The sequence below is a fragment of the Tamandua tetradactyla genome, chromosome 1 (assembly GCF_023851605.1).
Source record: "Tamandua tetradactyla isolate mTamTet1 chromosome 1, mTamTet1.pri, whole genome shotgun sequence".
Lineage (NCBI taxonomy): Eukaryota > Metazoa > Chordata > Mammalia > Pilosa > Myrmecophagidae > Tamandua > Tamandua tetradactyla.
Window position 1 is genome coordinate 231,910,831 of NC_135327.1, and position 13,770 is coordinate 231,924,600.

The 13,770-nt window shown below is 55.4% G+C and overlaps 1 protein-coding gene across 1 annotated transcript; it reads left to right on the forward strand.

Moving 5' to 3' along the window:
• Nucleotides 1-4,556: 4,556 nt before the first annotated feature.
• On the forward strand, nucleotides 4,557-11,602 carry VIM (vimentin). Its single transcript, XM_077154631.1, has 9 exons — nucleotides 4,557-5,194; nucleotides 5,560-5,620; nucleotides 7,935-8,030; nucleotides 8,111-8,272; nucleotides 8,803-8,928; nucleotides 9,255-9,475; nucleotides 9,917-9,960; nucleotides 10,389-10,474; nucleotides 11,243-11,602. The coding sequence occupies exons 1-9, from the start codon at nucleotides 4,635-4,637 to the stop codon at nucleotides 11,282-11,284; spliced, it is 1,398 nt and encodes a 465-aa protein (XP_077010746.1). The 5' UTR covers nucleotides 4,557-4,634; the 3' UTR covers nucleotides 11,285-11,602.
• The last annotated feature ends 2,168 nt before the right edge of the window (nucleotides 11,603-13,770 follow it).

Sequence of the window (13,770 nt, forward strand, 5' to 3'; positions counted from 1 at the left end):
AAAGGCAGCTAACTTTCAACTGCTGTTCTTTCTTACGTGGGAAGGCACAGGGCGATCTCTGCTGGCCTTCTCTCCCGGCCTCTGGGTTCCAACAACTTTCCCGGGGTGATTCCTTTCTGCATCTCCAAAGGCCTGAGCTGAGCTCTGAGTGCTGAGATGAGGTATGCTGAGCTGCTTGGGTTGTGCTGCGTTGCGTCTCCCATTTAAGCACCAGCCAATTAAGTCAAACATCATTCATTGCAGCAGGCACGCCTCCTAGCCGACTGCAGATATAATCAGGAACAGGTGAGGTTCACATACAACTGGCTCATGTCCACAGCAACAGAACTAGGTGCCTTCATCTGGCCAAGTTGACACCTGACTCTAACTATCACAGTTATGATGCCCTGGAAGGAGGGGAAGGAACATAGGGGAAAACGTGCAACTCCCAGGTGAGAGAAGGATTCTGAGCTCCTGTTCCTCACCGAATGAAGGGGAGCCCTAGAGTCAGGGGCTCGCCAAGCTCTTCCAGGAACCTGCATCTCCACAGGTGCTAAAGGCCCTTTCCTCTGCAGCTCCTGGAGCCTGATTAATATCTGTGAGCTACACTGGCTGACAGCGGACAAGGTTCAGTCACGGACCAGGAGAATAGGCACGCACATTCGGGGACACAAAGGCCCCCCTTCGCCACCCCTACCCCAGCGACCCCACCTGAAAGACGGTGTCAGCTCCACCTCACAGGTGCTGCAAGGGCCCCCTCTTACCTTCAACATAAGCAAAGCCCCCCGACACCCAGGTTATTGTACTGCCGCCCCCAACACCCAGGTTATTGTACCACCCCCCCCAACACCCAGGTTATTGTACCGCCCCCTCCCCCCGGCGCCCTGCCTCCTCAGCTGTGCAAGCCTGCCTGCCCCCTTCCCCTCCTGCCTGCCCCCTTCCCCTCTTGCCCGTCCTGACACCCCACCCCCACTGCTGTCCTGGGTCCTACCAGCTTCTCCAAGCCCGGGGCGCAGCTCCCATCTGCCACCGGCTGGTAAGTCGGTGCAAATAACTGAACTCGGCAGACAGGGCCACAGCCTGCAAATCCCAAATCCTGCGCGGCACCTGGGGTCAGCAGGGTGGCCTGGCCTGCACCCCTGGGGCCTGGCTAGGGCACTGCCCACACTGCAGATGCAGATGGCAAAGAGCTCAGCGTTTACAGAGCACCTGAGGTGGGTTTTCACAGAGTCAAAAAATAAACACAACTGAGAACACTGTGTCTGCGCTGCCAGCTTCCAAGAGGCCCTGAAGACGCAGGGAGGAGGCAGCGAGGGCGCCAGCTCCGGCCACCGCCCCTCCCTGACGCCTGTCTCCCAGCCTCAGTAACACCCAGCTGGCACTGGGCTCACCTCAGAGGGAACGCCATTCTTTCCAAAGTCTCAGGCATTGCACACATCTGCACACATATGTGAATACACACAAATGTGCACGTACATATATACATATATACATACATATAAACAAACACACTTATTTATATGCACATATTTGGATACACAGAGGCAACATGCCTACATACATATGGACACATTCACACATATACACACATACAAATACACAAAACATGCATGTATGCATATACATAATTATACATACATGTATACATATACATGTAAACACATACATTATAAGTGTACATATGCATAAACACAGATATACACACATTTACACAAACGGACACATATATGCATACACACAAACAGCATATACATTATACACATGTATATATGTATACATACACATATTGTCATGCACACTTACATACACATGCACGCATACACATATGTATCTATACACCTAGACGTACAAACACCCATGTACATACAAACAATACAAAAATGCATAATATACACACAAACATATACATTTAAGCATGCATACATATATTTATACACACACGAACACACAACACATTATACAAACATGCACACATATACATACATACATATACACAGAAACACATGAATATACATAGATACACATGCTATGCACAAATACACACATGCACACCTAAAATCACACATATACACACATGCATATATAAACACACTGTACACACACGTCATATACACTCATATAGAGACAGTTACACAGGTGTGTTTATATACATGTATGCATGCACATGCATATACAATATATGCACATATAGACACACCCCCCCACACACACACAGGTGTGTATACATGAGGCGAGTGAGCTCGTCAGTCCTGGCAAGAGTAGACTACCCCAGGCCTGAGGATACAGCAAGAGGGCACGTTTGCAGGAGAAGGGAGACATCCTGACGCCGAGGGGGGCAGAGTCCCACCGGGAGGAAGACACGCTGCCCCACCCCCGCAGGCCCAGACCCCCCTTCCGAGTGAGGCCCTGGACTGCTCTCTGTAGAGCCCACAAGCCGAGGCATCGCTCAGGCCGAGGCTTCCAGGGACTCACAATGGGGACCTTTGCTGAGCTGGGCCTGAACAGAGGCTCTTAGAGAGCAAGGCGAGGGCGGAGCCCAGGAATGTCCCCCACGGATCCCAGCCCCTGCAGCAGCGGCCTTGCCCACTGCCCCCGGGATGGGGAGTCCGGCCAGGGCAGGGAAACACTTCCAAAAGGAGGCTGTCCCTAGGCCAAATAAACCCTGCATTCGGCCCTAAGCCGCCTCCCTAAATGCCAGGTGCCGGCCAGGACCCAAGAGCGAGGGCTGGATGCTGCCCCTGCCCAGGCGGGTCTGAAGTCAGCCCTCTGGACTCCCCCAGAAAGCACGTCTCCAGGGCCCCATCACGGGAAGGCCGCTCCCTGCTGGGTCCCTTCCTGTGTGGCCTGGTCTCGCTGTAGCTGACAGGGAGACAGCAGCCCCTGGAGGTGAGTGGAGCACCCAGAAAGGGGGCAGTGGTGGCCCTGTGTACGCCTGCCGCCCCCACTCCTCTCGGCCAGGCCCCGCGGAGCTGGGGCACGTCCAGCAAAGTCCCAGGAGCCAGCGTGCGCGCTCGGTCCTGACATGAACACACCAGCCTGCTCCCCAGCCTTCCGTCAGCGGCCTTTGGCCAGGCTCATTCATCAGACTGGGGATTCCAAGCGACACCCAGTAATTCCCGCTTTGGCTCGGATTGTGCCTTTAAGGCCTTCGGTGGAGGCAGCAGCGCCAGGGGCCCTCTGCGAGATTGTGAAACCGCGGGCGGGGTTTCCTCTTTTACCCAGAACTTTCAGATCTTTCTAAAAGCCGGGCGTGGCGCCCTGGGGGAGTGGGGACGGCGCGGGCGGCCGGAGGGGGCTGGGCCTGCACGGGGCGGACCGAGTCGCGCGCGCCGAAGGGCCTTTCCGGTGAGAAGCGCGCGCGGCCGGGTCCGCTCAGGCCCTGGCGAGTTCTTAAGAACTTCGGGGCGCCCCTGTGCCCCGCAACAGCGCGGCGGCGGCCTTCTAAGTTGGCGAAGACCTAGGACAAAGCGCGAGTCCGCCTCGTCTAACGGTCTCCCGCGAACCGCTAGGCGCCCTCCCCCCGGGGACCGCAGGCGCCCTGAGTCACCCACCGCCGTGACTCAGCCACCGCGCCCCGTCCCCCGGCTTTCCTTGGCCGCCGGACCCAGCCCTCGGGTCCCGGACGGGACCCCCGAGACAGGAGGTCGAACGGGGCAGGCCCGCGCGCTCCCAGCCCAGTGGGTCAGGCGCGGGGGCGGGGGAGGGGAGCGAGACCAAGGTCCCGGTCCCGCCGCGCGCCCACCCTGCGCTCCAATCTCGGCGTTCTTTGTGTCACCCTTGCACCTCCCTCAGGCGGGGCCCTCACGCCCCACCCCGGTCACCGAGTTCCTAGCGCCCCCCGCGGCCCCTCCCGACCCTGGGCGCGGCTCCCGGCCCTTCTCCTCCAGCCACGGAGGGTTCCTCCCCCGCTCCTACCCCGCGCCCCCTCCCCATCCCTGGGCGCCGCACCCCAAATCCCTTTCCTCCAGCCCTGGGCGGATCCCCACCCTTCGCTCTCCACCAATCCAAGACTGTGGAGCGCGGTTCGAGGCCTCTCTTCTCTAGCGGAGGCGGGTCCCCGCTCCGCGCCCCCCACCCTCCTGAATGGGCGCGGCGCCGAGCCCCTCTCCTCCAGCTACGAGAAGACCCCTCCCCCGCGCCCCTCACCCCCGACCCTGGGCGCCGCGCCCCCAACCCCTCTCCTCCCGTCCCGGCGGCCCTTTCCCCGCGCCCCCCTGAGCACGGCGCGGGCCCCCTCTCCTCCAGCTCTCGGCGGGTACCTCCCGCTCAGCCCCGCTTGCTACCCGCACGCCCCTCCCCCGGCCCTGGGCGCCTCACGGGGCCCCTCTCCCCCACTCCGGGCGGGTCCCCCTCGCCCAGTGCCCCGCCTTTACCAGCCCCGGGGCTGAGCAGAGCCAGCCCAGGAAGCCCCGACAGTGCCTGCCCCGCCCCAGAAGTAACGGGACTGCCGGGCCGGACGGAAGGGGGGGACCCCGCGGGCGCCCCCCTCCTCTCCTTCGGAAGGTCCCATTGGCTGGCGCTTGCGCCGCGGCCGCCGAGAGGAGGGGGCCCTGCCTCCCTGCGCGGATAAAAGCCGCGCCCGGACTCCGGGCGTCCTCTGCCGTTCCCGCTCCGGTCCTGCGCTCGCGCCCCGCCGTCCGCCACCCGCCGCAGCCATGTCCACCCGCTCCGTGTCCTCCTCGTCCTACCGCAGGATGTTTGGCGGCCCCGGCACCGCGAGCCGCCCCAGCTCGAGCCGCAGCTACGTGACCACGTCCACGCGCACCTACAGCCTGGGCAGCGCCCTGCGCCCCAGCACCAGCCGCAGCCTCTACGGCGCGTCCCCCGGCGCCTACACAACGCGCACCTCCGCCGTGCGCGTGCGGAGCGCCGGGTCGGGCCCGCGGCTCCTGCACGACGCCGTGGACTTCTCGCTGGCCGACGCCATCAACACCGAGTTCAGGAACACGCGCACCAACGAGAAGGTGGAGCTGCAGGAGCTCAACGACCGCTTCGCCAACTACATCGACAAGGTGCGCTTCCTGGAGCAGCAGAACAAGATCCTGCTGGCCGAGCTCGAGCAGCTCAAAGGCCAGGGCAAGTCGCGCCTGGGCGACCTCTACGAGGAGGAGATGCGCGAGCTGCGCCGCCAGCTGGACCAGGTCACCAACGACAAGGCGCGCGTCGAGGTGGAGCGCGACAACCTGGCTGAGGACATCCAGCGACTGCGGGAGAAGTGAGGAGGGAGCCGCGGGGCCGGGGGGGGTGGGCGGGGCCGCCAGAGGGACCTGGTCGCGCGCTGGCCCCGGGGGCGGAGGGGCGGGCCCCGCCCTACCTCGGGACCTGGCGGGGAGCATTTCCCCTCGGCCCACGCAGTGCCCAAATGGCAGGTTTCTAAGCCTGCCGCCCGGGCTGCGCTGAGAGGCCCTGGGAAAGAGCAGAGGGATACGCCCGCGCTTGGGGGAAGGCTCCCGGCCCCGGGCGGACTGCCAGCTGCGCCCCGGCAGACCGAGGGGGCGGCAGCCGCGACGTGGGAGCTGGGTGTGGCCGTGCGGCCCCGCGCGCTCCGCGTCGCCTTGGGGTAACGGGCGCCTCTTTCAGGTTGCAGGACGAGATGATTCAGAGGGAGGAAGCCGAGAGCACCCTGCAGTCGTTCCGACAGGTGTGTGACCTACCCGCGCGCGCGCGTGCGTTGCCCCGGCCCCACCCAAGCGGCCCGCGGGCTGGCCTCGAGGTCGGCGAGCCTCGGTCCCAGGGGTGCGGAGCCTCCGGCCCAGCGCAGAGACCGCGTCTCGGGCCCAAACCCCGCGGCGACTTTCCTGGGGACGGTGGGAAAAAGGCTTTGGCTTTTTTAAACTTTGTTTCAAGGTTTTTTTTCCCAAAAAATAAGCCCGTTTCACTTTTGTAACACATTGGCATTCCGCCTTTGAACAGTTACAGTTTGACTTAGCTTGCGGTTTGCTACGGTGGAGTTGGCTAACTCATACAAGGTCACAAAAAGCAGTGAGGCTCAGAGTAGTTTAAATTGTAAAATGAGTTGCAGGATAAGAAACTTAGGCTAGTTGGAATCAAGCCAGCCAGTTTCTTTTCTTTTCTGCAAGTTCCACTGTGGCATTAAAGTTAGAAGTCCAGCCCTGCCCAGGACTTTGTGATCTAATAAGGGGGAAAGGGGCCATCTGGCCCCTTGCTGGAAGGGAATTAATGGTTTCTATGGGATTCACTATGGAATGCAGATACAGACGTTCTGGCAAATGTGGTGGCGCTGGGCAGACATAATGGCAGTCTTTGTGCTCCCCGCAGGGCTGTGCAGCAGGCGGCATTCTTATTCAGTCTGTCATGATGTAAGCAGAGCTCTCATTGGACACAAGTATTTGCTAACATCTTCACATCCGTTATCTAATATCTGGCCCAGGCTTGGGAAGTACGTGATGGGAACAGCTCTTAAAGCCACAGGGCACCTTGGACTGGCCTCTCAACTGCCCTCGTGGGTAAAGAAGATGCGAGGGCCAAAGAGCTGAACTTTAAGTAGAGGTTTTTGGGTTTTTTTCCTACAAATCTTAGCTCACTCAAAGGATTTTAAACTTACAATAGAAAGCAGGAAGGTTTCGCAGTGTAGATTTCTTCTCTCGCGCACTTACTGTACTGGCTGTAAAAGCACTTAGGTGTACAGTTGAGGATAACATCTTGAAGCTGAAAGACATTTGCCACATTAATTTAAATGCAGCAATGTGTGGTTCGCTTGAGTCACTAAGTATTTAAGATTATGTAATGTAGCGTGCAGGGCACTGAGTTAATAGAAAGCAGCTTTCATGTAAAAGGGCCTCTGTTTAGGGATGAGGCAAAGTTCCTTGCATTCTCTTCAAGGAAGCAGCTAACATGTTGAGCATTTTGAGAGGTTAGTAAAATGATTTTAAATCTTTTTAAGGGCTTAGTAGCAAGCAAAATGAATTTTTTTTCCAAATCTGATGTTTTTATTATTACCCATTCTTCACTTACTTTCCTGTGAGAGGGATGCAGATGAGATGGGGTCAGACTGCACGACAGATGTAAATTGCTCACAAGATAAGAGGTTTAGAAATCCTGGGACACTCACTTCAGAGGAAGTACAGTCTTAATTGAATGGGCTCTGATGTGGAATGTAGCAGCTTACAGAGGGTGGCAACACAGGAGGATAGTGAGGTGAGCAAGAGTCCTTGCAGGGCCTCGTGGTGGCGGGGATTGTAACGGGTCACTATGATAAAGGCAAGTGACAGAACTGACCGAGTCAGGGAGGGGGCCACACCCACCAGCCGGGTCACAAGGCTAGTCTCCCCAGGAAGGCACAGCACACATGGTCACCTTTGTTTCGGTATTTGCTGGAGCCGCATCTTTGCACACCCTAGATGTATCTAGTTGCTGCTTGATTGAAACCTGGCTGGTGATGTGGCTGCCAGGTGGTGATACCTACGGATAATTTCCGGACAATCTGAGAAGAGTAAAAGACAGCTTGGTATGCATCGACACTTTGGGAGCATGAGTTTCTGTTTTACATGCACTCATGTATAAATGAAGTTTTGCAACCCAGTTGGGCCTGTCCTGCCTGTATTCCCTTACGCTACGGGACACACATGCACACACTTTTAAAACACTGTGGCATTAACTTTTTATATTTAAGAAGGAAATTTAAAACATCACTGGTAGTATCTTTATCTCATAATAATTGACCTAGTGCAGTTTGCCATGTTGATATAGGTTAATTTATTTAAAAATTGTCTATTGGCCAAACTTGACACAGCATATGGGACCACAACTCACATTTATTAATGAAGAGAAGAAAGCATACACAGCACTAAGATTTACAAACTCGGTCAGGGGTCATGGAATTTCTCAATCCCCTTCTCGGGCGGCCAGCTGCAGTGCCTGGGGTTAAATGAACGCTTGAGCCATGCCTTAGATTCCAGCACGTCCACGTCTGTTCTTTTCTCTCTTCAAAACAGGACGTTGACAACGCTTCCTTGGCGCGCCTCGACCTCGAGCGCAAAGTCGAGACCTTGCAGGAAGAGATTGTCTTCTTGAAGAAGATTCACGACGAGGTGAGGGGAGCCTCTTTGGGGAGAGGCTGTGGGGAAGCAGGGGTCCTGGTGGGCTGACCCTCCCCTTCCCTTTGCCGCAGGAGATCCAGGAGCTGCAGGCGCAGATCCAGGAGCAGCACGTCCAGATCGACATGGACGTGTCCAAGCCGGACCTGACGGCCGCGCTGCGTGACGTGCGCCAGCAGTACGAGAGCGTGGCCGCCAAGAACCTGCAGGAGGCCGAGGAATGGTACAAGTCCAAGGTACGGGCCAGGCAGCCGGGTGGGACGCAGGGACCGCATTTCGGCCGGAGCAGCCCACCTCGTCTGTGGTTCCTGCAGCCGGCTCCTCCTCCAGGCCCCCTTGTGGCTGCAGCCCCCACCCTCACCCCACCGCCTCTCCAGCCGCGGATTCCCTTCCCCTAGTCCTCACTCACCTCACTTCCACGTAAATCTTAACGCCCTTGACCTTCACCTTTATCAAATGGAGGAATGTGGTGATTTCTACTTGAGAATAGAAATTTAGAGTATTCTGTAGAACGCTGAGATTTGAACTTAAGATATAACGCTTGGTGGGCATCATGCCTTATTTTTAATATGTCGAAGCGTCCTCATCTGTCCAGGGAGGGTGGCATTTCCAGAAGCCTTGTGGCTCTGTATGTCACTGATCGCCTGTTCAGTCACAAATGATGGACTGACACTCATGCAGGGACGCAGAGGCAGGCTAGGGCTGTTCCCCGCGGAGAGTCGGACGCCTCCGTGCGTGACCTGTACTCTGGATTTCTTCCTGGCAGTTCGCTGACCTGTCCGAGGCTGCCAACAGGAACAATGATGCCCTGCGCCAGGCAAAGCAGGAGTCGAACGAGTACCGGAGGCAGGTGCAGTCCCTCACCTGCGAGGTGGACGCACTCAAAGGCACCGTGAGTACCGCCATGGGATGGGGGGCAGCTGGCCCTGACCTGTCCCTCTACCCAGCACAGCTTCAAATGAGGAAAAGCCTAGATCTTAATCCGAGGAAAACTGGTTGCCAGAATAGACTCCAAAAGCACGAGACTGAAATCAGAAGGTTTTAGCTTAAATAGAGTAGTGGTTCTGCTCAGAAGGGACTCGGGACTTGTGCTTTCCTCTTAGAGTTAGGTTTTCACCCTTTGGCCCTAAGGACACGTGGCATCGGTGCATGCACGGTGCCGGGCGTGGCCGGGTTTCCCTGGGAGGTGACGTTGGACGTCTTCCCTGCCTCCTGCAGAACGAGTCTCTGGAGCGCCAGATGCGCGAGATGGAAGAGAACTTCGCAGTGGAAGCTGGCAACTACCAGGACACCATCGGGCGCCTGCAGGATGAGATCCAGAACATGAAGGAGGAGATGGCGCGCCACCTCCGCGAGTACCAGGACCTGCTCAACGTCAAGATGGCTCTGGACATCGAGATCGCCACCTACCGGAAGCTGCTGGAGGGCGAGGAGAGCAGGTAGCGCACTGCGCGAGTGACCACCTGCCCGGCCACGGGTCTGGTCCCCTGGCACGTGTCTGCACCTGACGCCCCCACTCCGTGCACCGGGACCCGCGGCTCGCGGGTGGCAGCTTGCCCAGGCCGAGCCGGTGGCCGGCCGCGCGGGGACTTCAGCCCGCAGCTGTCTGTCCTGGGCCTCCCTTGCTGTGCCCCACGTGCCTCCCCGACATTCTCCCCGGGAAGAAAACTTTCTCTCTCCTGGGGAGGAAACACTGGCAGTAAAAGGGTTTAGATGTGCTTATAAGCTGTTTAAAGAGTGATACTTTTGAAGCAAATTTGCTAACTTAGAAATTGTACAAGTAATTTTTTTATTTGATTAAAACAAAAGTTGCCACTATCTGCTTCTTGTCGATCAGGTTGTTTTCCAAAAATTTGACTGTTTTACTTTATCTTCTATAGGATTTCTCTGCCTCTTCCAAACTTCGCTTCTCTGAACCTGAGGGGTAAGCATTTTATTTTCTTTTATGAAAAACTTCACAGTTTATGACCATCTGTGTGGGAAAGCACTATTTTTTTAATGATAACTTGAAAAATGCAAGAGAATTCTATTAAAATTCTATGGAACATCTATAATTTTCAAACTATTTCACATTTGATGTTTAGAGTTAAGTTTAAACCCCATTTAATTCTTCCGGATGGAGTGCTCGCTGGAGCAGTGCCTCTCGTCCTGACGGGACAGCCTGCCAGACTCTGGACTTTCAACTCGGTCACATTATTTAGAATTCTCTAGAATTCTTTAGCATTATTGTGGAGCACTTTAAAGAAGCATTTTCAGTAATCACACAGGAAGTCATAATGCTTTGAGTAAAATATCTACTTGTATTTAACTTCCATCCGTTTCCCCTCATTTTTGGCCTGTTTCTTTATTCAGAAACCAACCTGGAGTCACTCCCTCTCGTCGATACCCACTCCAAGAGGACGCTCCTGATTAAGACGGTTGAAACTAGAGATGGGCAGGTTGGTTTCTTTTAAATAAAAGGTGGAGTCATCTCAGCCAGGAATTAATATCCTTTTCAATCAGTAAATCAGGCACGGCTAACTAATTTTGGAGGTCTCAGTTTCATCCATGCCTCCTAAAACAGTGACAGCCCTCTTCTCCCCACCATCCACAGCCGACTAATTACCAGGCCCCCAGGTGACAAAGTGAGCTAGCGTCCAGGATGGGCCTTTGCTGTGGTGCCGAATTAGAAATGCCGGTAACTTCCTGGACGGCGCAGTCTTAGGAACGCTCCCATCTGGGACAGGCGGCCCTCCCTGCTCACCTCCACTCCCAGCCCTTCCACCTGATACTGGACAACGGCTGTGGGTGCTGTTAGGTCCTTGTTTACACTCTACTGCAGGAAGGAGATGGATGAGATTTTATTTTAATCTTCACGGAATCTTCCTTTGCACATAAATTTAGCTTATAATTTTGCAAGTATTTGCTGCACATCTTAAGTCTTTTAAACTCTGCTGCATAGGATTATCAAAGTACCCTCGGAAAGAGCATTTTTAAAAAGTCTTTTGAAAGTCATAGCATTCCATTAAGTCCTGATGGGGCCCAGAACCGAAAAGGCCTCGCAGGTGCCTCCTCTCCTGGCTGTCACCTTTGCCAAGCAGAAGTGATTTAGCCGCCCGAATTTCACACCCAACAATGACGCCTAGCAGGACTTTTCTTTGTGGTGCTTTTGGGATCATTTGATTTTTTGAATGTCATATTATATTTGAGTTTTGTTTTTTCAACAGGTTATCAACGAAACTTCTCAACATCATGATGATCTTGAGTGAAAATTGCCCACACTCAGTGCAGCAATATATTACCAGCAAGAATAAAAACGAAATTCCTACCTTAAAGAAACAGCTTTCAAGTGCCTTTCTGCAGTTTTTCAGGAGTGCAAGATAGATTCAGAATAGGAATGAGCTCTAGTTCTTAAGAAACTACACTCCTAAAAGGTTTAGAAAAGAGTTTACAACATAATCTAGTTTACCAAGAAGTCTTGTGCTAGAAAACTTTTTCACCAGTATTTTGAATACCATTAAAACAGCTTTTTTTCCAGCAATTATCTGACCAACTTTTCTGCTTCAATAAATCTTTGGAAAAACTCATGTGGTGTATTATTTATTTATAAATTATTAAAATAAATAATTCCCTAAGCTTCGTGAGATGTATGCTTTAGTTAGTTTTTGGTCCTGTTGATTAATTTACCACTCAGATTAAGTTTAGCTTAACTAGATACATTAAAATTATTTGAACTTATGGAGGAGTCATTAATTTAGTCTTTTTAGTTAGTCCTGCTACTTTTCAGTTAAGTGGTTTTCTTAAATGTGTGAGTAAATGCTGTGTAAAACATGCAAAAGTGATGATACGTCTTTTCATAAAATGAATTTGGCCAGCTCCATGTGCATGTATAATTTCAGTTCTAACAAACAGATTCCTCTGACTAGAAGTTTTTACTAAGATGAGACCTTTTTCCTGTTGAAGTGCGGCACTGGCACGCACGCGCTGCGCCCTGGGAGTGAAAGCTGAGAGCTGGCTGAGGTAGGGGGATGGGGGGGGTGGGGGGTGGGCTTCCCCAGCAGGGTGCAGAGAAATGCAGTACGACTGTGTTCAAATGGCTGAAGCAGGCCCGCCCTGCTGGCTGTGTATCTGTCCAGATGAGAAATCCAAGTCTGTCTGTGTACTGGTCGTCTCTCTGTCCATCTTAAGGACTTCGTGTTTGGGAAATTCCTTTCCTTTTCTCCTGGGGAGATGAGGTTATGACCTGGTAATCAGGTTGCAAAACTGGACAGGTTCAGGGGGGTAGGCAATGGTGGCACAGTGGCAGAGTTCTCACCTGCTGTGCTGGAGACACAGGTTCGATTCCCAGTGCCTGTCTATGCAAAAAAAAAAAAAGAAAAAAATGCTGGACAGGTTCTGAATCATGGAGGGATGGGGTGAGGGGTCAGCCCAGAGGACTCCGGTGGGCGTGGGTTGCCGTCTGGGGGAAGAACAGTCAGCCAGTGACTGAGGCCGAGGCCGGAGCCCGCAGCTGCCCTGGCTGGGTGGGTCCCTGGGCCTCTCCAGTCCCCGGTTCTCTACTATCTTTACCCTGGCCTGCGGATGGAGGTGGTGGGCAGAAGCTGTAGATTTTCCTGCATCTACCTCCACAGCTCCCCTGGCTTGCTAGGGCAGTTTGGGGTTTATCAGCAGTGTCCCCCTTCATGGAAAGGGCTTCTCCTGAGGTTCCTCCAAGGTGCCAAGCCCCCCACCCCCCATTACGTGTCAGTCAGCGTTTCCTCCCCCCTGGGCCCCCAGCAATGTCTGCAGCTCTCACTGGTTTGGGTTCTGTCTTCTCCCTTCTGCCCCCGGCCCTGTGTCCCCAGCCCCCGGCCTCTCTGCTCTTGGGTTTCTACCCCGCCCTCTGCTCCAGGGGCCTCAGGCTCCACCGGGCCCTCGCTTTTCCTCTGGGATTTGGCTCTTTCTTACTGAAAAGACACAAAAGAGCGGGCGGGCGGCAGGCGGCAGCGGGCAGGGGCGGGGCTCTGGTCCCTCCTGGGCCCCCTGCGCACCCCACTCCCCTCGCGGGGCTGCAGGGCTTCAGCCCGGGAGGCCAGCTTTCAGGGAGCGGCCCGCGCCGCTCGGCGGCAGTTGCACCCCCCACACCCGTCTTCCTTCCGGACACTGCGTCGCCCCGCGAGGCCCAGGAACACTGACCCGCGGCTTCCAGGTGGCCATGAGGTTTGGCTCAGTTTTTCTCAAATACATTCAAACAAGGTGCACGTGTGTGTGCACGCACGTGTGCATTCCAGTGGCTTGGCTGTCTGTGCCAGGTCACGGCTACGAAACAGTCAACCCCGCACCCAGTGGTGTGGAGCGGCCCTGTGGGCTGTGGGCGAGGGTCCTGGGAAGGTGGAGACTCTGGCTTCGCGTCCCTGGCGCCCTTGTAGTGGGGTGGCAGTGGAGTGGGGTGGCAGTGGAGCCACAGCCCTTCCAAGGCTGGGGGTTGTCCGGGAGATGGCCCAGATGGTGTCTTCATTCCCGGATCCCCTGCCTCAGGGCCCCTGGGCTTCTCTCCCTCCCCGGGGAGTGGACTTCTCACAACAGGGTGGGCACAAGGCAGCAGGCCTCCTCCAGAAGGCAGGGAGCGGACACTCAGGTCAGCGGCTGTGCCTGGAAGCAGCTCGGCCAGGTGACCGCAGCCATCGCCCATCCCACCGGCCACAGAGCCCCCTTGGGCCCAGAGAGGGCACGGGACGGTGGGACGACTGTGTCTGCAAGTCTCAGCCTGTCAGTG